The following is a 24576-nucleotide window of genomic DNA, read 5'->3' as shown; positions in this document are numbered from 1 at the left end:
ACTGAGAATCATGTTTGCATAATATTACTATTTATAAAGAAATTGGTAGCAGATTTATTCAGCTTAAAATAGTCCACAGATATATTAAAAAGTATTTTTTATCTTTTCTGCAAATTTGTCCATTTTAGATTCAACCGCATAACATTCCGGGCACACACTTTTCATCCTTTTCAAGAAGGTGGATAATAGTCACTCTCCCAACAGCGAAACGAATTATATTAAGAAGTTGGGGGGAAAAAAAACAACTCCACCTTATAAGGAATGGTTACCAACAATCGCCAAACTAGCATCCTATGAGAAAGTCATTTATAGTCTTCTCGATCAATATGACTGCACATGTTCTGCCTTTACCAACTGGCTGACTGTACCTTAATGTACGTTAATAAGTGGATTGATGGTCGGTGTGGTGTTCTATGGATGCTGGTTTTGATGTCAGCTTAAAAAACAAGTAAATAAATAAAATGAGCATTATTAAAAAAAAAAAAAAAAACTGGCAGAAAGGGGATTGCTCTAACCCACGGATTTAAAGACATTTAAAAAGTTCTTATATCAAATTCTCAACCACAGTGGAATCCTGATATTTCTCAGCATGGATCTGAACTAGTGCTCGTCATTTACCTGCAACTGTAATACCATCACAAAGTCATTAGATTTTGATCAAATTACATCTAACAGGAGTAAGACTGACTTTCACACTCCCACCCTTTAGGTGGTGGTGATTGCACACAGATCCCTTGCATGATAGTAAAGTTAAAGTTCTACAACAATGGACTCTTTAAAGCTCATGAAAGCAGCTCAACTCTGAAATGAAACATCTACATGCTTGTGGTTAGTTGTCAGGAATATCAAAACTCCAAAATCAACTTGGTAATTCATGAAAGCTCTATTTAGAACCAGAGGTTCCTGTCTTGATAATATTTGGTTTCACTGTATGTTTTAAGCAGCAGGAGATGGAGGCAGGAGGTTTGATGGTTTATTCTGCTCGTTGGGCTGTAACAGCTCTTCTTCCATCAGCAGCACAACATGTTGATCAGAACATGAACAGATCAGAAGCAGTGCAAACACAAACTAAAGTCTAGAACACAAAGTGCTGCAGTCAGATGACCAATCAGATCACAGATCAATACTGTAGTGTGCTTCCAGAACGGATGAGGTATTTTGCTGCTTCACACCCAAAACTGTCTGATATGCTTCTCTATCATCGTTTTATAAAAACTCTATAAAAATCAAACTTCTGATTGGTTGCTAATATAGGAAACAGCATGGACCCTGCCAGGATAAAACAGATTGAATGATTCTGTTCCAGCTAAAAATATAAATAAAGTCTGACACTAAGAACGGAATCAAAGTCAGATAAAAACAGGACGTTTTGCAGTCGAGCCCTGGGCCATTTGAAATGATTAGGATTCTTCATCATGGACGCTCAAGTTTGTTCAAGTGTTTCAGCCCGAGCTGCTCGCCCCTTCCACAGGTAATCATTTGCATTGACTGGCATCAGGCAGCAGGAAGCTCCGCCTACCACCACATTAAATCAGTGCGACATAACAGCGGGTGAAGGGAGGGGCTGTCCCCTGTATTGAAGGTCAAGTCCAGGCTGAGGCGCAGCCTCCTAAGGTCACATGTGATCACATGACGCTCTCTCCCTCAGCAGCGCCGCAGTTAGAGCTGAGCGTCGTAACATTGATGACCACGTCTTTCCGCCTCACTGACGCGTCTTTGGACAGGTAGTCGTCGCTCTGATCCTTTGCGAAGTTCACAAACACCTGAAACCACAACCATTGTAAGAAAGATCCCAAATCCACTCTAATATCCTTTTCCATCTTTAAAGATGTTGTTAGTCCATCAAACTTTCCACCTAATTATTATTAGTCCATGTACCTGTCCAGTTAAATCTGATAACTGGCTCTCTATGTGTTTTTTGGACCGTTTACCTGGTCTAATGTGGTTTGGGTGACGGAATAATCCTCGATCTTTAGCATGTCTTTGTTCTTGGCGAAGATGGAGAAGACGTGGGCTAGTGATGTGAGCGACGATGGAAGCTGGTACTGCAGCATGTTGCGGTGTTTCTCCTTCAGCGTGCTGCCGCTCAGCTCGCTCTCGATGAACTTCATGACGGGCAGCAGGTCTGGGTTGGGCCCTGCCACCCGCAGGATGATGGTGTACCCATCACCAAACCTGACAAACAAACTGATGTTACTACCACACTCTTTATAATCCACAGCAGCGATGCTTGGATTACTGACGGACTGATGCCCCCTAATGGTCAGAGAAAAAAGCTCATGATATCTAATGTTACGTTCACATAAAAAGCGATTTGAGCACCAAAGAAGGTCAGGCATGTACAGATGCATCTGATGCTTGTGTTGCTCGTGTTCAATGGCAGAGTGGCTTTGCTATATTTGCTGTGAAAAGTGGGTAAAAAGTAGTTTTTTTAGTAGTGTTTTTAAGCAAGAAAGTCCAACTTAGAACACCGTCTGTGCAGTCAGTTCATCAAGAAAACGATCCTGCCTTAAAATAATAAGAGCAGTCACTGGGATTACCCAGCAGTAGCTCCCTCAGTCTGGTTCCTGTTGAGGATTTTCTGCAACTGTTCTTAGTGGCTGGAAGTACACTATATTGCCAAAAGTATTTGCTCACCCATCCAAATTATTGGAATCAGGTGTTCCAATCACTTCCATGGCCACAGGTGTATAAATTCAAGCACCTAGGCATGCAGACTGTTTTTACAAACATTTGTGAAAGAATGGGTCGCTCTCAGGAGCTCAGTGAATTCCAGCGTGGAACTGTGATAGGATGCCACCTGTGCAACAAATCCAGTCGTGAAATTTCCTCGCTCCTAAATATTCCACAGTCAACTGTCAGCTGTATTATAAGAAAATGGAAGTGTTTGGGAACGACAGCAACTCAGCCACGAAGTGGTAGGCCACGTAAACTGACGGAGCGGGGTCAGCGGATGCTGACGCGCATAGTGCGAAGAGGTCGCCAACTTTCTGCAGAGTCAATCACTACAGACCTCCAAACTTCATGTGGCCTTCAGATTAGCTCAAGAACAGTGCGCAGAGAGCTTCATGGAATGGGTTTCCATGGTCGAGCAGCTGCATCCAAGCCATACATCACCAAGTGCAATGCAAAGCGTCGGATGCGGTGGTGTAAAGCACGCCGCCACTGGACTCTAGAGCAGTGGAGACGCGTTCTCTGGAGTGACGAATCGCGCTTCTCCATCTGGCAATCTGATGGACGGGTCTGGGTTTGGCGGTTGCCAGGAGAACGGTACTTGTCTGACTGCATTGTGCCAAGTGTAAAGTTTGGTGGAGGGGGGATTATGGTGTGGGGTTGTTTTTCAGGAGCTGGGCTTGGCCCCTTAGTTCCAGTGAAAGGAACTCTGAATGCTTCAGCATACCAAGACATTTTGGACAATTCCATGCTCCCAACTTTGTGGGAACAGTTTGGAGCTGGCCCCTTCCTCTTCCAACATGACTGTGCACCAGTGCACAAAGCAAGGTCCATAAAGACATGGATGACAGAGTCTGGTGTGGATGAACTTGACTGGCCTGCACAGAGTCCTGACCTCAACCCGATAGAACACCTTTGGGATGAATTAGAGCGGAGACTGAGAGCCAGGCCTTCTCGTCCAACATCAGTGTGCGACCTCACAAATGCGCTTCTGGAAGAATGGTCAAAAATTCCCATAAACACACTCCTAAACCTTGTGAACAGCCTTCCCAGAAGAGTTGAAGCTGTTCTAGCTGCAAAGGGTGGACCGACGTCATATTGAACCCTATGGATTAGGAACGGGATGTCACTTAAGCTCATATGTGAGTCAAGGCAGGTGAGCAAATACTTTTGGCAATATAGTGTAGATGTTAGCTTTTTGCAGGTATGTGGTACAAACTGCAAGTACCAGAATAATAGTAGCGAACATATTTTACCAGCAAGTTTTCACATTTTAAGTTAATTTAGGCAATGGAGTGATCAAAGTGCTCATTTTTATTTGTACATGAAAGAAAACTTCTCCTTGCCTTTTATTGTTAAAGCTACAGTGTGTAATTTTCAGCGACATCTAACGTCCAGACTGCAGACCGCAGCAACATGAACATCTCCCCCCCAACAGTACGGCGAGCGTTACGGGACAAAATGTCTTCCACGACGTCCGCATCACCTACCTTCTCAAGTGATGAGGTTTGTTTACATAGATAATTTTACAGATAGTATTTCATTAGTCTGTGTAGGGTATAGATTTCATGTAGACTTAAGATAATAAATATCGAGCGTAATGGGCGATCTCGCAATCGCTAGTTTGTTGGCTCTGCGCTGCCGTAGCGCAAAGATGTCTGCCTCCATGGCTGCGAGACCCGCTCCTATGTAATTATAAATAACGAATTCTAAGGCAACGCAAATATTAAGGTTAAGAGGCTGAGCTCGTAGATGATGATAAATAACATGATTATGTATAATATATTACATTTCTGACTGTATATCCCTGTAATTATTACACAATGTAGCTTTAACATAAAAGAATTGTACCCCGTATATATAGATGCATATTCTTGTTCATTTCTGATAGCTTTATGCTTACATCAGCAGTGCAGTTTCTGTTTCCCTGCCAGTTCCTAGATCAGCTTCTCTGATTCACTGATGTTGCATGAGTGATCAGTGATCATCAGTGATGTGCACATAATATGCTTAAATGCTCATAAGATGCTGCTCCAGCTGCTTCAAAATGCTGCTCAAGATGCGCTGCAGGACCTTTTGATGTGCCCTAATGAGCGTCAACCATAGATATAAATATAAACCGGCTGCTTCTGCTGTTCAAATCGCGCTTGGTGTAAACTTTGCATTGCAAAACCTTGACCATCGATTAAAAAAAAAAGAAAACAGAACAAAAAACACTTTTGAAATTTTCACGGCTTTACCTGTTCTTCAGGTGTTGGACGCTGCCAAGACATCTGAACCTGCCATTCACCATGATGGCCATCCTGGTGCAAAGAGCCTCACACTCCTCCATACTGCAACACAAAGAGAAACACTCTTCAGGGACAGAGTCGAGGTAATCCAATCTTCAGGGTCTGAGCCAGGGTACATCTGATTTGAAAGATTGCTGAGCTTCTCACCTGTGTGAGGTGAGGACGACGGAGCGTCCCTCCTTGATGACGCTGTGGATGCAGTTCCAGAGGGCCCGGCGGGCCTTGGGGTCCATTCCAGTGGTGGGCTCGTCCTGTAACGAGGAGCACAGCCAGGTTCAGGTTGGCCCACAGGTGAAGCAGGAAGCAGATGGTGAAAGTGAGGAGGAGTGGGAGGAGGGGCATCCTGCTCACACCTGACAGCCTCTCTTCCTCAGTAGTCCAGTAAACAACAGTAGCTGACCTAAATCCTTCTGTTACAAAACCTCCCCCCAAATCCCACTCAGCTGCTCTCTGATTGGCTGGAAGCAGCCAGCTGCTCTTATGTAACAAACCACTGCACTGTATCCAACTTACTGTCCCATTTACTGTGCATAGCTTCAGTGTCTACAATGGACAAGGAGGGACAACATCCCCCCACGTTTACACTCATTCCAGGTATATTTGACCTGTCCAGGTGTCTTTGACCCATCCTGGTGTTAGGCGGTCTAGAAGCTGCCGTTTCTGTTCACGTGACCAAGAACGCTTCTCACTTAGTTCACATCTGAATTTTGTTTGAATCTGGAGAATTTTTCAGATTTAGTTTTAAGAGAACAGATGCCCTCTAGTGGCTAGTGACAAACTGCTGATGTCATTTCAAACCTGACTGACATTAGATCATAGTTTTTGCCAAACAGAATTTTCCTAAAACTAAGTTTTTCACCAACTGAGGGAAACCAGAGCAATCCAAGGTTTTATTTCTACAACAGAAGTCAAAATTTGAAGGTACCAGGAGAACCTGATCTGTGCTTTGACTGTTCTGATCAAGTTGAGCTTCCTGAGTTGTTAAAATCTCCAACTTGTAAATTAGATCCTAATAAACCAAATTATTCAAGGAAATATTCCCTTTGATTTCCAACCTGATTTTAGGTGGAGTATAATATTCAAAATGTTAGGCTGAGATGGTTTAAGAAGTAATTTCCACTTCTAAATGAAACACGTGTTCTGTCAAAGAGTCTGTATCACAAAGCTGGGAATCAAAGCACTGTTTTCAAATAAAGATGCTGAGTTTCCTCCATGCATATAAGTTCAGTGATAACCTGATGGTAGGGTAGCCATCTTTTAGACTGTGGCTGCCCTCGTTTAATGTACAGTAGATTACATATTCTAACCGATCAATAAGAGAAGCTGCCCCATTAAAACCACCTGCCTCATTTGCATAATAAGACAGAGATCCAGACAGAAAAGGATGAAGGAGAAGCAAAAATAAATTATGTTGAAAAAATGGATATAATCGTAAATAAATGAAGTTGAACTAAGCAGATGTTTTTTCCATATATTTTAATCACTGCATACATGTCTTTATCTTTTAATGACACCAGACATGGTTCTCCATATAGAAGACCTATCCCATAAATATTCTTAGAGCTCATCTGCTTTGCTGTGCTTCTCTCCTAAATGAGCCCTAATAAGGCGCTAATGCTGCAGCTAGCCTTTTACTCTCTTTTAAACTTCAAGAGTATTCCTGAATCAGTGCTTCTGTGGTTGGGTTGGGGTTTCTTTGATGTTCTCCCCTCCTGCTTTTAATCTGCTGGGCCTCCTTTGACCTTTAAACTGATTTGAAAAATAAACTGCACTGCATGTTTCAAACCAGAATCCCCTTTTTTGCCCAGCTTGGTGTATTAAAAAGGACACTGAATTTGATTTCCATCGCTCTCATCAAATCAAAATTAAAAAAGTACAGCTGAATAGAAGCAAATTAAACCCTGCTGATGGATTTGGGGGTGGGGGGCGGATTACCAGGAAAACAACAGGAGGTGCTCCAATCAGAGAGATAGCGGTGGACAGCTTCCTCAGATTTCCTCCACTGTAACTTCCAGCTCTTTTGTCTGCATACTTCAGGAGGCTGAGCTTCCTGATCCCCCACTCTGCCACCTGTCAATGAAACAACAGCCAATCAGAACCCAGCATCAACAGCAGCGGTGTCGGCATGTGTGATAAAAACTCACATTGCAGACTTCCCTCTCAGGGACGCCCCTGAGGACAGCATACAGCTCCAGATGTTCTCTTCCAGTCAGCAGCTCATTGATGGCGTCGAACTGAGGACAGTAGCCCATGTTCTGATGAACCTCATCGATCTCCCTGAGGATGCTGCAGAGAAAAGGCCTCAGGTCAGAGGGATGGGCTCCAACTACTGCAGTACACTTAAAACTGAGTGGTGTGCATGTTTGATTCTGGTCCTGATCAGAAGATGGATTAAAAACTGATCAGATTTCAGACTCTGGTTTTATTTTTCCTACAAACACCTTACATTCGTGTAAACCTTTAGGAAGTGGACCAAAATAACAGAACCAGCACCAGGTGATATCTCCCATGAGGTCGTACACTAATCCCTCACCTCTTCCCAGCCAGGAAGGCCTCTCCGCTCGTCACCATGGTGTCTCCTGTCAGCATCTTGAAGGTTGTCGTTTTCCCGGCTCCGTTCACACCGAGCAGCCCAAAACACTGACCAAGAACCCAAACATACGAGATGTCAGTCTGAAGCACCTTCATGTTCTTCACAGAGAGATTTCACCTGCACAGGTGTTAAAACAGCAGGAAGTCAGACTCACTTCTCCTGGAGGAATCCCGACACACAGTCGATCCACAGCTGGCTTCTGCTTCCTCTTATATACCTGAAGGACACAAACCAGGCCAGATGTTAAAACCTGTTCAGGGGCCTCATGCATATAAGAATGTACAACCTCTTTGCTTAAAATATGGGCTAGCAAGACATTTTAAGACAAACAGTGCAAAGAATATTAATTTATAATACATACTACATTACTACTGGGGCTGTAGCAAACATTTATTTTAGTAAACAACCATGTATCAATCATTCAAGTAGAATCAGATGTATAAAACTGGCACATTCTGCAGATTCTACACATTATTTTATCTTAAGAGTAATAGGAATACATGGCAAAAAAAAACCCAAAAACAATTAATTTCACCTTTTAAGTATTTATCTGCAGTTGAAAACTGTTCCAACATCTATATTTTTAAAGCGTAGCCCTTTCTGTTTAATTTATCAATACAGCGCTAACTTCCTCCACCCCTTACATACTGCTTCCTTGATATTATTTTTTTTTATTATTGAAATGCATAATTCTCTTCAAATACAACACATCAGCAGCTCGGCAGCATCCTTATTTGTTTTTCATTACAAGAACAAACAAAAAATAATAATAATAGAAATACTCATTCATTCAACACCAACTGCTAATTTAAATTCATGCATTAAAACAAACTGTCCATAAAAAAAATCCCACTTTTGTTTGATACTTTACTCAAACATTCTTTGTTGCAGAAATAAACAGAAAAAAATGCAAAGAAATTGAGAGAACAGAAGCAAACCATCTGTAAGTCAACATTTTCAAACTGCAGATAGATCATCTGTCAGTAAAGATCTGTCAGCAGTTCTTACTGCAGCTCACTAGTTTCTGGCAGGGATCTGTTGTGTCAACAGTGAAAATTTAGACTATCCTTCTCTAGAAGCTCAACCGTGTAGAAAAAAAGGTTTTGACCAAAACATTTCTACCACAAATCTAAACATGCCACATAAGCTGAAGTCTATAAATAGGAATAATTGTGACTGCAGCAGGTACGGAAAGCCAAAGGTGCAGCAAATTCAATACGTGACAAAGTGTCTGTATTACTATTTGTTAAATTGAAAAATTATCTAAATTATTATTAATATTAATTAATTAATTAATAAAAATTAAATTTTTAAATTAATAGTGATTATCAAACTTATTGTGGCTCGTGCTGTATGCTAAATTCACTGGGGCTTTTTATTCCCTGGCTTTACATATCAAAATCATTCTTAGAAAGGGCAGTTACTTAAATTTGTAGTTGACTTAATGTGCTTTGGCAGAGGAAGTCCCCCCCCCAAAAAAAAGTACATTTTTAGTCGTGACTTTACTAAATATTGGATTTAAATTCATACACATTTATGACAAAAAATATTAAAATAATATATCACAGGTAGGGCCATATATCCAGTATCCACTCAGTGTATTAAGGTGAGGATTATGTTCTTTATTACTGCATATAGAAGAAGTTGACGACTGCTGAATATTTTCACACTAAGTTCCTTTCTATACCAGGTTGTCCAGGAAACATGTTGCTGCAGGGATCTCTGTGCATAGGCACATTATAAGCATCGTTTGCCCGGGTGTAGAACTGTTTCCCACCTTGGTGAGCTGCCGGAGCTCCAGGATGTCTCCTTGCCCGAGGCCCTGTACGATCCGGTGTCTCTCCCTCGCCACGTCCTCGTCCTCCTCTCCCAGTGTTCCCAGTTTAGTGAGCTTACTGACGGGCCTTCAGAAAGAGATACTTTGAATAGGAAGAACTTCATCACGGGTAACATGCAGAATCTGAGCTACGGTTGATTTTACGTGGGAGAGATCAGAACCAGTACTCACTTGGTCTTGATGCAGAACCTGTACTGGATGAGGATGGTGATGATGAAGAAGACCACTCCCTCCACAGCCATAGCAAACAGATTCTTTCCTACCATGTCCCACTCCAGTGGTGATCGGAATCGGTTCTCACCTGGAAAACACCAGCAGTGATTGGTCTCCATTTAGCTAACCCACCTGCTCCTGCGAAGAACTCCCACACTGAAATGCTGAGTCTGTTACCAAATCTCTCGAGGGCGTCGGCCATCGCCTGGTTCTTCACCATATCGATGAGTCCTCGCCCGAGACAGAAGTGAGGGAAGATGAGGAGGACGTTCTTCAGGATGTCGTTGATGCCTCCGATCTCCTGCATAGAACAGGTATTTAAAGCTCCGTCCACAGCAGGGAAAGCCATTGGATCAGATGTGGTTCAAAGTGGGCTCACATGGTCACCGAAGAGTTCCATGACAAAGGTGGAGATGCTGCCGTTGATGCCGATGAGGATGTTGACGCTGGTGAGGACAACGTAGGCGGTGCTGGGGATCTTGAAGAAGAAGGAGGCTGGGTACATGAGCGGGGTGATGGACCAGCTGGAGATGAAACGGACACAAAAAATCTGCTTTCAGAACTTGGATCTTATCATTAAGACATAAAATCCTCTATACCTAGTAAAGTACATAAAACTATTGGACCAAATAGCTCAGTGGTTCTGACCCGTATAGCAGCAGCAGCAGGGCAAGAACCGGCAGGTTGCTGGAGGAGACGTAAGCTTTTTGTTGGAAGCAGATGAAGATGAGGATGACGAGTGTTGCGGGGACAAAGTAGTTACACTGCAGAGATACACAATGCATCAGCAAGACCCACACAAGTGATTCACAGTGAGGGGCGGGGCTTAGAGTCTCACCATGTCCCAGGTGAAGTTGGCCACCCAATAGAGCAGCGGGTGAACGCCGCTGATGAACTGCATGTGTTTGGCTTTACTGACACGCTCCTGGATGAGGAAGACCACAAAGCTGGCAGGGACGAAGGACATGGCGAAGATCACGCAGATGGACACCAGGACGTCCACGGAGGTCGTTACCCTGGAGATGAGGAAAAGAATGGGGATAAAAGCAATCAGTTAAAACCATTATTCCATGTTTTTTATTTTAACTAGCCAACTGTTTCAAGTCCATCAGTTGCTCACTCACAGGGCCACCTGGGACAGCTGCTCCTTCGTCAGGTTCAGTGGGTGATTAACAGCGATGATGCCGTAGCTGCTAGGCTCTGCGCCGTGCGGTAGGTTTGCTCTTAGGATGCCATTGCTCATCACGTTGATGAAGGCCGCAGCACTATGCCAGCCTTTGTTATTGAACCAGATCTGAGATGAAGGATCATACAAAAACAGGTAAATCAGCTGCTGATTTACTTGCTCAGTCTTTTACCAACTGTACAGCCAGCTGCCTTTTTTAGGACAAAGTGTCCAAAACACAAGCAATGAGTTCAGACTGCCCCTGCATTCAGTTTTTATAAATAGAAAGGAGACAGAGGAGATGAAGGAATATTTCTTCCGGGGCACAATGATGGACAATTAACTGACAATTGAGTCCAAGATAGATACACCATGTAGAAAAGCCCACATAGAGCACACTTTCTGCAAACACTGGTTGTGTCGGAGTGTACGTCCTAATCCCAACCCCTTCGTTCACTATATAGAGCAGAGCTTATATAGTGAACTTTTACGTGCACTCAGTTAACTGACCATTTGGACAAATGGTCACTACTTTTCATTTCCCGTTGCTTAAAAGACTCCGGCTTTTCACAAGCTGCCTGTGCCATCTTTGTTCAATTAGCCGACTATGGGAGAAATACCTGTAATTCCCACGCTTCAGAATGACAATCCTGTAGGACAAACAGGCCTATTAGTTAATATGAATAAAACAAAAGCATGACTGAAGGAAAGCTACACACTTCATTAAAGGATACACATTCAAAAGCTATACTTTTGGTTTTGCCCTAAGTAATAAATGAGATTGACAATCAGCATTTGGGGCGGATTATACTTGTTGTGTCTGCCTTCTATAAACAAAAGGCTGCACCGTGTTGCCAAACTGGACACACTAAAGCTGCAGAGTAGCAGCACTAGAAAAAAGCTGTGCAAGGTTCTTAGCTTAATTACACTACAGAATATTGTTTTTAGATATAGATGTGCATATATAGGTTTTGAAGTAATACATATTTTGCCACATTCAACATGGCGGATGCTTTGACTCATCCACAGCAGAGGCAGACGCTTCCTAATGAGATGTCTACGTATACAATGTCTATGTTAATGCAGAACACTTTTCACCATGAATTATGGGGAATTTTTAAGTCCACTACTCTAGTCAACCACTAGACATTGGTGCACTCATACACATGGCTGTATATATAGGGATTAGGGCGGACGTTGGGACACAGCCACTGATTGTTTAGCAGTTGCTTAATTGAATCTCTTCACACTTTCCTGTGTTTCTGGTTCGTTTTACTTAATCTATAAACTATATATACACATCTGCAGATTATTGTGAAAGAACGCAGAAAAATCATTGGGATACAATCAGACATTATGAACCCTTTCAGTTCTTGAGTGGTGTCAAAGGACCCCTACACCCAGTTTGGGCCTCCCTGCTAACACAGTGTAGAATAACAGACCTTCAGCCAAAGTTTCAACATCAGGAAGATTTCACCAAAAGCAAACTTCCACTAATAGCTAATCATTAAACTATATGCCCCTAGTGGTTAAGGTGTGACTTACTGCATGTCAAAATGATACATTTTCACACTCTGATTGTCACACTATTAATGTGAAGTCAGATTATTTTAATGAAGATGAACCCAGCTAGTTTTTAGCCTCACAGGAACCTTTTTACATCACTAACTGAGGCCTGTCATCAGTGCAAGCTTACTGGCATTTGCCATCAGTGCACCTTAAAAAAACAAAACAAACAGAAGTTGACCAAAGGGCTTTAAAAACAGATCTGGTTTGAAAAAACAAACAAACAAAAAAACATGGAACGTCTGAATATAGCTACACACATAACCAGCAGGGTTCATAACATATATGTGAAAATTTGTGACGTCTTCTTCGTTTAGGTATTTTTTTCCCATCTAACCAAGAATCATAAACGTGTAAAATCCCAGTTTTCCCTCAGGTGACCGTCAGAGACAGAAGATTTGTATTTAAATGTCTCCTATCTGCAGACAGGGTGGCCAGCTAGGTAATTTAAGGTTAAACCACCTGAACAGAGCATTAGTAGGATGTTGGGAACTTCAATGAAATCTGACTCTGCTTTGATTGTGTCGAATATTACAGGAGAGTCAGAGAACCTGCTCAGCTGTATGCCCTGAGAAGGTTGTATCTGGTTTGATCCCCACGGCCTGCACTCTGAGTCCCTGAGCAAGACTCTTAACCCCAGACTGCTCCCCGGGTGCACCACGCTGCCAGCCCACTGCTCCCCAAGGGGATGGGTTAAATGCAGAGGTAAATTTCTCCAATGTGAGATCAATAAAGTTTAATTATTATTCAGTTAGTTTACTAGTGTTTCCTAGAATTTCTAAAATTAGAATGGGAGGAAGGTCTTTTAGTGATCAGGCTCCTCTCCTGTGGAACCAACAGCCAGTTTTAGTCCATGAGGAAGACACAGTGTCTACTTTTAAGGGCAGGCTTAAAACTTTCCTTTTTGATAAAGCTTATAGTTAGAGTGGCTCAGGTTATCCAGAACAATCTCTATAGTTACGCTAAAACATTGTATTTGTGGATAGTAATGAACCCCACGCTCCGTCTCATTAAAGAAAAGCAGCTTTGTTCTTTTCTACACCTGATCGGGAGGAATGATTACACCACCTCACCTGCATGTTCCTGATGTTTTCCTGATTCTGAGCCATTAGGTTCCACTGATGGCTGATTAACAAGCTTTACTGAGCTGCAATCATCTGAATCAAGTATGTGAAAGCAGAGGAACCTCTCCAAGAGGAATTACTTTGAACACACCTGGATTAAAGCATCTAGATCAAAACGTTACATTAAAAAGAAGCACTTTTGACAAAGTTCTATTTTCTAAACTTATCAGTAGTTTTTTTTTTCCCCCCAGTATTTATTTTGTGTTGAACAAAAACCTCTAAAGGTAAACCTTGAATAAAAACTGCCCCCGACTTACCTTCACATTGTTCTTTGTGTCGAGACCGTTGATGAAGCCAGACAGATTGTCGAGGAATCGGTCCGCAGCAGATCCCTGTAGAGAGAAATATGATTTTAGGAATTCAGATTTAAGCCCTGAAGGATCAGAAGGAGATGTTCTGAGGTCCAACATCTCCCTGGTTTTGGGAGTGAAACTGTTTAGAATTTTTCTCTCACCCACCTTCTGTAATTCAAAGATCTTTCGCACTCTGTAGATGGCATCATCAATCTCATTGGCTGGTGGGAGAACCTGCGTGCTCCTGGCCCCTAAGGAGAAACCTCCGTACCTGCAGAGACAGCAGAGCACCTGAGTGATGTCATGAAGGTCATGAGGTTGGAACAGCAGTGGCAGACACAGAAACTGACCTGAATTCGTTCACCCAGACTTTGTTCTTTAGGCTGTGAGAGAAGATGGAAAACTTTAGTCTGGAACACTGAAGAGGCTTAGAAGTGCATTTTCATCTAGGTTCTGATGGCCTCACCTCTTCCCAATTATCTGAGCGTATGTCTTCACCAGGTAGTCGGAGATGTTCCTTCCAGTCAGGTTCTGGAGGGAGTCTGAGGCGCTCAGTTTCATCTGAACACAAAGAGATGCAGCTTTCATTTCATTAAGTCCGACATGTAAACAGACAGAACTGTTGGTTCTGCTGAATCTAAGAATTTTAGTGCATTTTTCTACTGAAGCATTTCATCATGGTAGTTTAGTTGTTGCTCCAGTAGATGGCAGCACGTGTCAGAAAATAGCAGCTCTAAAATAGGATCCTTCTCCTTATAATCACAGGTAAGTTCAGATCTGGTTCAGGACCACTTCCTGATTGTTGCAGGGATGGACCTGTTGACTTTCCTCATGGAGCCTTTACAGTTTATGTTTGTAGTTTAAGCTTCATGAGGTTCAGACTCACGATCAGCAGCCAATCCGATCAGAGCAATAGTCAGGAAATCACTCCATCTCTAATCCACCCCAAAATAATGTAATTAGATGAAATACTGACCTCCGGCGGGGGCAGACCACCAGCACCTGCTGGGCATTCAGGCAGCATCCGCTTCCTGCCTTCATGTGTGCAGGAGCAGGCTGGAGATGGATCCTTCATGGTCCAGTTTCTGGAGCTGAACAGCTGCTGGACACTATCAGGAACCTCAGGAGTGCTCCAGTCATCGTCCCCCATGGTACAGGGGGCCTCCCTAATGGGTTGGGCCAAACAAAGAAACGTGAACATGTAACCCTGTACAGAGGTGGAGCACCGTTTGCTGACTGATTGAGTTCTTACGGGATTGAATGGCTGTCCATGCAGCGACTGCCAAAGCCCGGAGGATCCAGCAGCGAGTTCAGTAACTTCTGCATGTTGTCATCACCTGGAGCATCCTCACTGTTGGGGCAGTGATAGTTAGACTCCAGCACACACACCTGATCTTCCCACAGCTTAACGGCGGGACTGCAGCTTACCTGATAAAGGTGACCTGGTCTTCATACATCCAAGGCTGCAGCTCCAGATCAGGATACTTTCCAAACGGAGGCACAATGAAGCTGAAGACCAGAGCGATGCAGACGAACACAGCTGGAAGAACGATCTAGAAACACAAGCACAAGCTAGACACTAAGCGGACAATCAAAACTTATAGGATACAGAGATTCACAAGTGAGTACCTGGGCGAAGAAGCCCTTTCTGGAGCGCCGCGCATACAGGAAACGCTTCCACATGAGCGCCACAAACTGCTGCCTCTTCAGGCTCCAGCCCTTCACCTGGAATGAGCCCTTCCCCTCTGCGCCATTCACGCCATTCAGCCAGTCCGTCTCCCTGCATTCTGAAAGGAAACTTGCGTCACATGAACATCATCACACAGAAAATAGGTGATGGTGACAGCCATGTATCGGTAGGTACCAGCGTCTCCCTCAGAGTCGTCGTCGTCATCTGCGTTTGGCCTCAGGCAGCTCTGATTGTCTCCTCCTCCAAATGCGTGAGTCCTCCTCCGCCTCCAAACAGGAAGGGTCCCATCTGAACACAGAACAGCCTGAAACAGGTTCCACACTCTTATTTTGAAGGGAATAGTACTCATAGCATATCTCCTGCTCACCTGAGGGCACTTCAGTGTCCACTCCATTATCTTCAGCCACTTTTAGGAAAATCTACCAAACCACAAAAGATATGAGTAAGCAGCTGGACAACAAATGAAAAGAGATGATTGTTTCCTTTTTCTCTAAAACCCCCAAAACTCTTGAAAAACCTTTCTGAAGCACAAAAATTGTGCTGTGTTTGAACAAAACCACACCTCCTCCAGGCTTGTGTCAGACACTCCATAGCTGGAGATCCCAAGTTCATGGAGTTTCAGGTCCAGATCTTTGAAGAGCTCCACAAAGGCACCATCCTTGGCAGCGCTGTACGGCAGCACATAGGTTAGCTCATGTCCCAAATCCTCCACCAGGCGGGCGGCGGGGACGTGTCGCAGGATGAGGCTAGAAACAAAGGATGTGTCCGGCGGGACGTAAGGGGGTGTGCAGATGGAGGCAGCGGGGCCATTCTCTGAGGACGGAGACACAGGAAACGGATCAGCTCTACCTGAGGATGTGAAAATCAAATGGTGCGCAGAAACAGGGAGCTCACCGATGGTGGCTGCCTCACTTTCATGTTCGCTGCCAAGTCCGGCGTCACTGCTGCTGACCGAGGCGCTCTCCTCATCCTGAAACAACATCAGGATGGATCAGAACACAGCAGGAGGAGGAGGAAGTCTGTAGAGAGTCAATCAGCAGCTGCAGGCTAAAGGTCCCAAACCTTCTTGGTGAAGGAAACAGTGCTGGCTGAGTTCCTGCAGGAGCTCAGGGAGGGTTCAGGGTCCCTCTTAACCAGAGTCAGATAGTAGCCTGTCCCAAGCTGGTTCTTCAGGTACAGAGATGAGCCCACGCAACACAGTTTGCCGTGAGAGATGATGGCAATGCGGTCTCCCAGAATGTCCGCCTCATCCATGTGGTGGGTGGAAAGGATAATGGTCCGACCTGAGGGTAGAGGAGACATTGGTTCTGCCTTAACATTATAAAACAACAACAAAAAAAGTCATTTGTTCCACCTTAACATTATATTAAAAAAATTTTTTTTAAAAGGCTGGAGAGACCAGACCAATAAGACAGCCTCACCCTGTCGATACTTCAGCAGTAGGTCCCAGATTCCTCTGCGGGCATACGGGTCGACTCCAGCTGTGGGCTCATCCAGGATCACCACCTTGGCTCCCCCGACAAAGGCCAAGGCCACTGACAGCTTCCTCTGCATCCCGCCGGACAGAGTGCTGGTCCTGGACTTTCGTTTTTGAGGCAGCCCAGTGTCCTGCAGGATGTGCTCGATCTCACCTGAGACCTGCTGCTCTGACAGGCCTTTGAGTCTAGCATAGAACCAGATGTGCTCCTCCACTGTCAGCCTGTGGGGGGCGGAGCAGCACAGAATGGGTCGCACTAAAAACTGGAGACGCATGTTCAAGCTGCGAGATGCTTAAAAAGGGAACTTACATGCTAAATAGGACGTTATGCTGAGGACAGACACCGAGGCTCTGTCTGATGGCGCTTAGATGTGTCCGAATGTCTTTACCCAGGATGTAGGCGGTTCCAGAAGTAGGTGGGAATAAGCCAGTTAGGATGGACCTAAGGGATGGATGCACATCTAGATGGATCTATACGTATATTGTGTAAATAATGTAAGTTGTATGTTCATTTCTATGTACTTTTTTTACTCTTCCTTAAGTCATATCTTAAAGGGCTACTTTTTACTTTTACTTGAGTAAAAATATGATTAATTCGTATTTTTTAAAGTAGAATCTTTAGGTACTCTACCCACCTCTGGTAAACAAAACCAACAATTAACCATTGGTAGAGCTCCATACCGCTGGTGAAGCAGCGGCTGCAGACGGACTCTCCTCGCATTCAGATTTAAAACCTACTTTTGTCTGCTTTGTTATGTGTTTTTACCTTTTTCACTATAACAGACAAAAGCCTTTGAAACTTGATAGTAATCCCTTTCTCTTGGAATAAGTAGAGCGGCCATAAACGGAACAAATCGGCCATTTCTTCACACGACAGATCCATGGCAACTGTACTTCCCTGCCCTCCAACTGCTTCATGACGTCGCATGAAAGCAACCCATTCATCTACCTGACCCAGGAGATGGCATCCATACTCTAGACAGCCTGCCTCTTTAAACTGTGTCTGGATCAGAACCCTAACCTGACCTTCCATTTTTCTGTTTAACAAGGTTACAACAGGGGAGGTCCCAGACTCACATTGTGGTCGTTTTTCCAGCTCCATTGTGTCCCAGGAAGGAAGTGATCTGTCCCTCGTAGAATCCCAGAGTCAGTCCATCCACTGCTAGTTTCTTACCGTGACGGTAAACCTTCACCAGGTTCTCGATGTAGACACCGGGCTGCAAGTGAGCTGGCTCCTCCTCTACACACACTGCTGTAAACAGGAATACACATCGTATCCTGGTGTTTAGCCAGTTTCTTTGAGTACGTTTGATGTACATTTATCAGCGATGCTGTTGTATTTGCATTTTCTAAACCAACTTATTCTACCAACTCTCCCCGCATCTCGGCTGCCCTTGAAGAGGAATTTATCACCTGGGTTCAGATGCCAGAGTTTTATTACCCATGTCTCCTAAAGGTTGTTGTGTCTTCTTGCATCTGATCATTTTGTTTCCACACGTGTTTTTCTCACCAAATGTTTGTTTGCCTCAGATGTTAAAAAGCCTGATCAAACCCAAGTTAGGGCACAATGTTCACTGATCCTTGCAATATGTGCCTTCAGGGGCTGCTTTTTGCCTTTGAATAAACACAAAGCCAAGATCAATGGTTTCTTTCTGTTGAAACAGTGTCTTATCCTTTTTGCTAATTAAAAATGTCTTATCACAATGGTCTCATGTGTTGCAGGTAAGTTTTAAGAATATCTAACCTGCAGCGTTTCCTTTTCTACTCAGGGGAATCTTGTCGGAACTTCCTTTCTCTCCAAACCAGTAGGACTTGGTGAAGGGGAAGTACCACGGCCGAGGGATCCCATACTGACCTGAAGACAGCCAGCACAGAGGTCAACCATCAGAGGACCAGGTTCAGGAATCCAGAACCTTTCAGAGAGAAAAACGTTACCTGGAAAGACAGCTTCTATGTACCAGGTGAGGACTCCATACAGGAAGGAATCAAAGTACATCATAATGATGGTGGTGCGAAGGCTGAACTCGTCTTCCCGAAGAGGACTGGACACCAAGTTCTTCCACTGGATCCCAACCCCCTGCTCCTCAAACAGTGCAAAGTACTCGCAGCCAAACCCAAACACCACTGGGGACAGCAGGCTCTGAAGGGCGACAGGACATGTGATCTATACTGGCCAGTAAACACCTGGAGTAACAGCAGCAAACCAAAGGAAAAGTGGGGCATCTCACAGCAAACACTTTGACACCATATCCGATGTAATCCTGCCAGGCGACACAGAGGACGTAGGGCAGGTAAAGGGTGAAGTAGATGATCCCTCCGCAGGCAGCGGCCAGGTTAGCGCGAGCAAACGCTGTGCTGATGAGGAAACACTGCATGATGGTGACAACAGCGTAAGATCCCAGGAAGAGGAATATGATGCCAGGGTCGCTGTAAGGCAGCAGGTTTCCCTTCTGCAAAACAATGATGGCGAGGAAATAGTTCAGCATGGGAGACAGAACTTTGCTCCTGAATTCTTTTACTTTATATTGATCCTTTAGTCTGGAAACCACTGAAAACTGCATAACACCTTCAGCTCCAGGATGGCTAAGTGATTTAGGCAAGTTACCTTTAGGGCGAGGACTAGCAGTCCAGCACTGATCAGCAGAGGCACCAGGCTGCTGATGAACCAGCTCAACCACAGAATGCCGTTATTCAGGCCCATAATTCTCATGGTCTCCTTCAGCCGGGCCTCCTTTTCATAAACCACGCTCTTTAGGATGATGGACACAGAGTACATCCAGGCCAGGGTCATAAAGAGCGGCATGGAGCGGCTCATCACCCGCAGGAAGCTGCAACAGAAAGGACAGCAAGGAGGACATGTAAGACAGTAAGAGTGTGAGGAGGAGACTCTGTACTCTGACTCGGTGCTTACATGTCATCCACGTAACATGGATATGGCATCTGCTGGATGTATACTCCAGTTTTTTCCTTGGTGCCCGTCACCGCTCTGATGATACCCTGCTCAATGACGTCCTGCAGGTACAAGAACCCACCCCAGATGTACCGCATGTCCTCAAATGGGTCAGCCCGAGGACCAGGGTCCCAGTACCTGAGGATAAGGAAGAGGACAGAGAAAACGGAACATTGAAGTCTGGGGGGGAAAAAAAAACTCCAACAAGAAGGAACCACTGCTACATGAATGCTGAGCAGGCAGTTAGATCCAGGTTTAGGCAGGGAAAGGAACCGCAACCACTTTCAGAAGTAAACTGGGTCCAGAACCAGACGATCCATCATAAACTTACGCATCTTTGATCTTGTTGGTCCGCTCCACGTTGTCAATGTCCATGCGGAGCTTGTAGTCCACTTTAGGTGGGAGCTTGGTGGCGTTTGGAGCGATGTCGGGAAAAACAATCCCAGCCCAGAACTTCCTGTTCTCTAGTAGCAGCATGGAGCGGTTGATGAGTTGCTCCTCGCTAGAGACGGGCTCCAGCTTGTCCAGGTTCACACACTGAGAAAGACATTGACATTGAGTAAATAAGATCAGATCTTCCCATGTGTCACTGCAAAAACCGATAATCCCGATATAAAGTATTCACAACCTGAGACCTTTGCCTAGTTTTAGGGGAAGGAATCATAAAATCTGTCAAATAGAGCCATGGTGATTAATTAATCTGATTGCCTTGTTTAAAAAAAAACGTGATTCTATAGTAAAGAATAGTTTGTTTAAAGTGTTTCTGATTATGATAGAGGACTAAAACTGGGTAAAGAGTGTATAATCCTATGTAAAGTGCGGAAAGAAGAAGTAATGTTTCAACAATGGTAAGAAAAGAAACAAAGAGGAAGTTGATTTCCCACTGAGGAGGTTTCCTGGGTGAAAAAAAAAAGCTTAGACATGAAAAGATACTGAGAAAGTTTCTTGGAAATTTGACTGAGAGAAAAGATGAGATCATCAGTCAAACTACGTGCTGTGCTCACTCAGCTTCTAAAGAACACGGTTAGTAAGTGGGAGATGACAGGTGACCAACAAACAAACACCACATGAATAAAAGGACCCTTAGGGAGCAGATTGGAGGAACAAATCAGCCAACTGTTCCCTGTAGAGGACCTCTACAGGAGGACGGAAGCTGCTGCATCAGCTGCTCTTACACCCCAACATGAGAGAAAGTGGTCAGTGAACCTAGCAGCAGTAGCTGGTCCAGTTCTTTTCTTCTGACTCCAGACCTAACTTTGGTTATCAACTAAAAGTTAGTGCAAAAATCCATACTGTCACTGTTAAAGTTGTGTTCTGCAGAAGGACTGACTGATGGATTCTTCCAGAAAGAGTATTTTGCTGAAGTGCTTACAGCAGCATAAGCTGCTTGGGTGACTCATCAACTCAAAGTTTTGGTTACCATCTAAAACCGAACATTTTACCGACCGTCTCAACCCTTCACTGGATGTGCTCCGTCTTCGCAGCGCGTCCAATCAGAAGACGGACTTCAGGTCTGCCTTTCATTCTTCATCCATGAATCCACTAAGATGATCTTTTACGTTCCATCCTGATTAGGCCAAAGAGCCTCTCCTTCCTCCCTCAAAAGGCTTCATTAAGTATCCCTCAATATCAGCATCCTTTGGACTTATTTAGAGCCTCCGTACCAGATTTCTTTTTTTTTGTTTTTGTCAGTCTGTGACTACAGCTCAACACCATCAGTATTTGCATGTTCGAATAAACAACTGATGTGTCATGGACAAGATAAAGCAAGAAAGAGAAGATGCTGCTGTTAGAAAGAGCTGGAGGAGCCCTGAAGAGAACGAAGCAAGTGGGAGGGGTTAGGCTCATCAGACAAAGACTACATATCAGGTGTTAATTCAGTCCATAGTAAATGAGTCAAACCAGGTCTCAGTTGTTTCTGATGTAAAAAAACAAAAACAAAACAAAAACACACAGGGTTTGGTGTGATGCGGGATCAGAACCAGCAGGAAATTACTGACCTCCATGAATTGCGATATACTCATGATGGCCTTGTCCGTCTCATTGAACACCTCCCTCCAGGTGAGGGCGCCGCCACGCTGAGCCACTGGCTCCTTGGACAAGAAGTTGGAGACATCAGCCACAGTCCAATCAGTGTCAACAAGCCGAGCGTGGAAGACGCTTGCTGTGATGTTGTTCTTCAGAAAAGTCTGAGAGGATCCAGAAGAAGAAGAGGAAATAAGGAGACATCCATTTATCCTGAACGGTGATGCATTTAATAGATTAAAAAAAGGTTAGGTTTTCTAAACACACACATCCTCTTACGCCATTTTTTATTGAGGAAATATTTTTATGCTGAAATGTATAATGTGATTAGAGCAACCAAAAACAAAATCAATTTCTTTGTTTTTGCAACAATCTTTGCCAACTCAGAGGATTGAGGCCTATTGATAATAGAAGGGAAGGCGCAAAAGAGGTGAGTAAGAGGTTGAATTAGATTATGAGCCAACTGACAATAAAAAAAATGATGTGTCGGTGTCTAAATGTAAATATAAGACAGTATGCAAAATTAAATTTAAGATCTATATAAGTTGCTTATCAGTTCATACATGGAATTGGCAGATGTTTAAGCTGTGAGAATACAAGTTACAAAAAATACACTTTAGAAAAACTAGAAGTGCCATCAAAAGTTCTTACATATGTAACAAATGTAATGTATGTGGTAAAAGAAAATTGAACAAAGGTATAAATGGGTAGAAGTAAAAAAAAAAAAAAAAAAAAAAAAAAATAAATTCTAAATGTCTTCTCACCCCCTTTTCGAAATTTCATTTAATTGATTTATGAGATACATGGATTACAACTTATGTACGTATACGATTTATGTTTGTTTGAAATAAAATTAATAATTAATTAATTCAAGTATAAATCATTTATGAATCTAAATTTCAGCTGACACGGTTGCTAAGCGACAGAGCATACGTTGGTGAAAGCCATGGAACGCTGGACGTGTTTAAATTTGCATCCCTTCGAAGACACAGCCCATGAATTCAAATGCACCAATTATATCTTTGCTGAAAAGTTTTCAATGCAGGCTTGAATATTGTTCAATTGATGGCTATGTTTTGGTCTTCTTCTCGTTTAAAGGCGGTTGGTGAACTACTTTCAGTTGCTTCACCACCACCAAGTGGTAAGGAGTGCAACAGCTTCATCAGGAGTTGATTTGTACTTGTAATATGTGACTTGGAGGTCTTAGAAAGTTGTACCTCCTTAACTCATTCTCACAGATGAAACATTGGATCGTAAAAAAAATCTTAAATTTATTTATGTCATTGACTGACATTTTAAAATTCAGACGTCTATATTGACATTTATAGTCATAGTGGAGCCTCTTAGGCCCCACCTTGGCCTGTAAACACCAGGGATAAAGTGAGGGAGTGGGTGGAGCCTGTTTACCCTCATCAGATCCATCTGCTGGCTGTTTTCCATGAAGTCCCAGACTTTGGGTCTCATCTCTTCCCACATGCTGCCCAGGTCCCTGAACACACCTAGCTCCTGGAAGGTCCGGTTCACCTGAAGGCACCACAGAAGCACACAGAACATTTCTATCCCAGCCTACAGTTCCATCTTTTATTCCACCCTGAGCTAGCCACCCCTGTAGGGGAACAGATTTTTGATCTGATTGATGCAGCTGTTCCGGTTCTGACCAATTCAATGTTAAAATGACTTCTGCCCATACGGTGGTAACTGGTTCAGCCTTAACCAGGACAAGAAGCTCTGCAGCCGACACCAACGGTGACATCCTACCTCATGAATGATCCTCTGAGTGGCAGGGTTGTGGGGGGTATACAGGATCTTCCCCAGCAGCAGAGGCTTTAGGGCTTGCCAGATCATCCGGGACATTGGGTTGGAGTCCATCTTCTGCACCAGACTGTTACAGAATGGAGCTACAAACACAAACAGGTCTGAGGATCAGAACTAGACACACTCAAAGCTCCTTCCTTCCCAATCTGAAACTGCAATTTACAGTCAGTCTTTAAATGCAACTTGAGGTTCTATTTTCATTGTGATGTTGGATCAAATCACATTAGAAATGGATCTATGAGACCTAGAAGAAGTGCTGAAGTGCTCATAGAAGTGCTGAATGAAAGCAGCCAAACCACTGAAGGACTCACTGGAGGTGTTGTCGTAGAACACGGAGTTGTCGTCCTCACTGCTGTTGTGGTTCCCAAACAGAGCCTTGTAGTTGCTGTCTTCATACCAGTTCAGAGACTTGATTTGCAGCCCGCCACCCTCGGGGTGACCACACGCGATCCTGGAGACCGCCTTGTACAAGACGCTGGGGGATGACGTGGCGTTCTGCGTCAGGAAGATGATCTCGTTCCTCAGGTCCACCCAGCTCTTCATCCCGGCCAGCTGCAGAGGAACCAGGGAGAACGGTGAGACTGGATGAGGGGGGTACAGCTCAGTTCTGGGTTTCAGGGCAGAAAATCAAGTTTTTTTTATTTAGCATTGAAAGTAAAAACATACATGTGCATAAATCTGGAGAGACAAGATGGTAAACGTTGGATCTTCAGAAAAACTAAACTAAACAAAAATAACTGTTTGAAATAAAAAAAAACTCCCAAAGTTTGCAAAACCAGCTGCAGGGATTCTGGAACTATGGAACATTTTTTACCCAAATCCATTTTTAGGATATTTTCTGCATTGGCACCACAGTAAATACAT

At 43.8% G+C, this 24576-nt stretch overlaps 1 protein-coding gene across 3 annotated transcripts in view; it reads right to left on the bottom strand.

Moving 5' to 3' along the window:
- Positions 1-956: 956 nt before the first annotated feature.
- abca1b (ATP-binding cassette, sub-family A (ABC1), member 1B) overlaps positions 957-24576 on the bottom strand; it is a 48961-nt gene continuing 25341 nt past the window's right edge. Inside the window, exons 9-49 of one of the 3 annotated variants that reach the window (XM_038286682.1) lie at positions 24024-24264; positions 23656-23795; positions 23305-23421; positions 21873-22061; positions 20204-20409; positions 19834-20010; positions 19528-19750; positions 19151-19372; positions 18858-19062; positions 18667-18777; positions 18000-18174; positions 17233-17364; positions 16867-17144; positions 16508-16728; positions 16340-16415; positions 16008-16258; positions 15813-15864; positions 15620-15733; positions 15385-15542; positions 15184-15308; positions 15008-15106; positions 14732-14921; positions 14222-14316; positions 14106-14138; positions 13921-14026; positions 13720-13794; positions 10732-10901; positions 10446-10623; positions 10256-10371; positions 9987-10131; positions 9785-9908; positions 9566-9695; positions 9335-9461; positions 7712-7774; positions 7498-7604; positions 7109-7250; positions 6900-7034; positions 5112-5215; positions 4914-5006; positions 1932-2175; positions 957-1763 (exon numbers count right to left, since the gene is read on the bottom strand). In XM_038286682.1, the coding sequence (XP_038142610.1) occupies positions 1626-1763; positions 1932-2175; positions 4914-5006; positions 5112-5215; positions 6900-7034; positions 7109-7250; positions 7498-7604; positions 7712-7774; positions 9335-9461; positions 9566-9695; positions 9785-9908; positions 9987-10131; positions 10256-10371; positions 10446-10623; positions 10732-10901; positions 13720-13794; positions 13921-14026; positions 14106-14138; positions 14222-14316; positions 14732-14921; positions 15008-15106; positions 15184-15308; positions 15385-15542; positions 15620-15733; positions 15813-15864; positions 16008-16258; positions 16340-16415; positions 16508-16728; positions 16867-17144; positions 17233-17364; positions 18000-18174; positions 18667-18777; positions 18858-19062; positions 19151-19372; positions 19528-19750; positions 19834-20010; positions 20204-20409; positions 21873-22061; positions 23305-23421; positions 23656-23795; positions 24024-24264 (6027 nt within the window). In that variant the 3' untranslated portion in view covers positions 957-1625. The remainder of the gene's footprint in view (positions 1764-1931; positions 2176-4913; positions 5007-5111; positions 5216-6899; positions 7035-7108; positions 7251-7497; positions 7605-7711; positions 7775-9334; positions 9462-9565; positions 9696-9784; positions 9909-9986; positions 10132-10255; positions 10372-10445; positions 10624-10731; positions 10902-13719; positions 13795-13920; positions 14027-14105; positions 14139-14221; positions 14317-14731; positions 14922-15007; positions 15107-15183; positions 15309-15384; positions 15543-15619; positions 15734-15812; positions 15865-16007; positions 16259-16339; positions 16416-16507; positions 16729-16866; positions 17145-17232; positions 17365-17999; positions 18175-18666; positions 18778-18857; positions 19063-19150; positions 19373-19527; positions 19751-19833; positions 20011-20203; positions 20410-21872; positions 22062-23304; positions 23422-23655; positions 23796-24023; positions 24265-24576) is intronic. The other 2 variants (XM_038286684.1, XM_038286683.1) reach the window with 2 other exon arrangements.

Source organism: Cyprinodon tularosa, unplaced genomic scaffold (genome assembly GCF_016077235.1).
Source record: "Cyprinodon tularosa strain WSP-4 unplaced genomic scaffold, ASM1607723v1 ctg229, whole genome shotgun sequence".
Lineage (NCBI taxonomy): Eukaryota > Metazoa > Chordata > Actinopteri > Cyprinodontiformes > Cyprinodontidae > Cyprinodon > Cyprinodon tularosa.
Note: the sequence above shows the minus strand (reverse complement) of the source record. Positions and strands in the feature narration are given on the sequence as shown.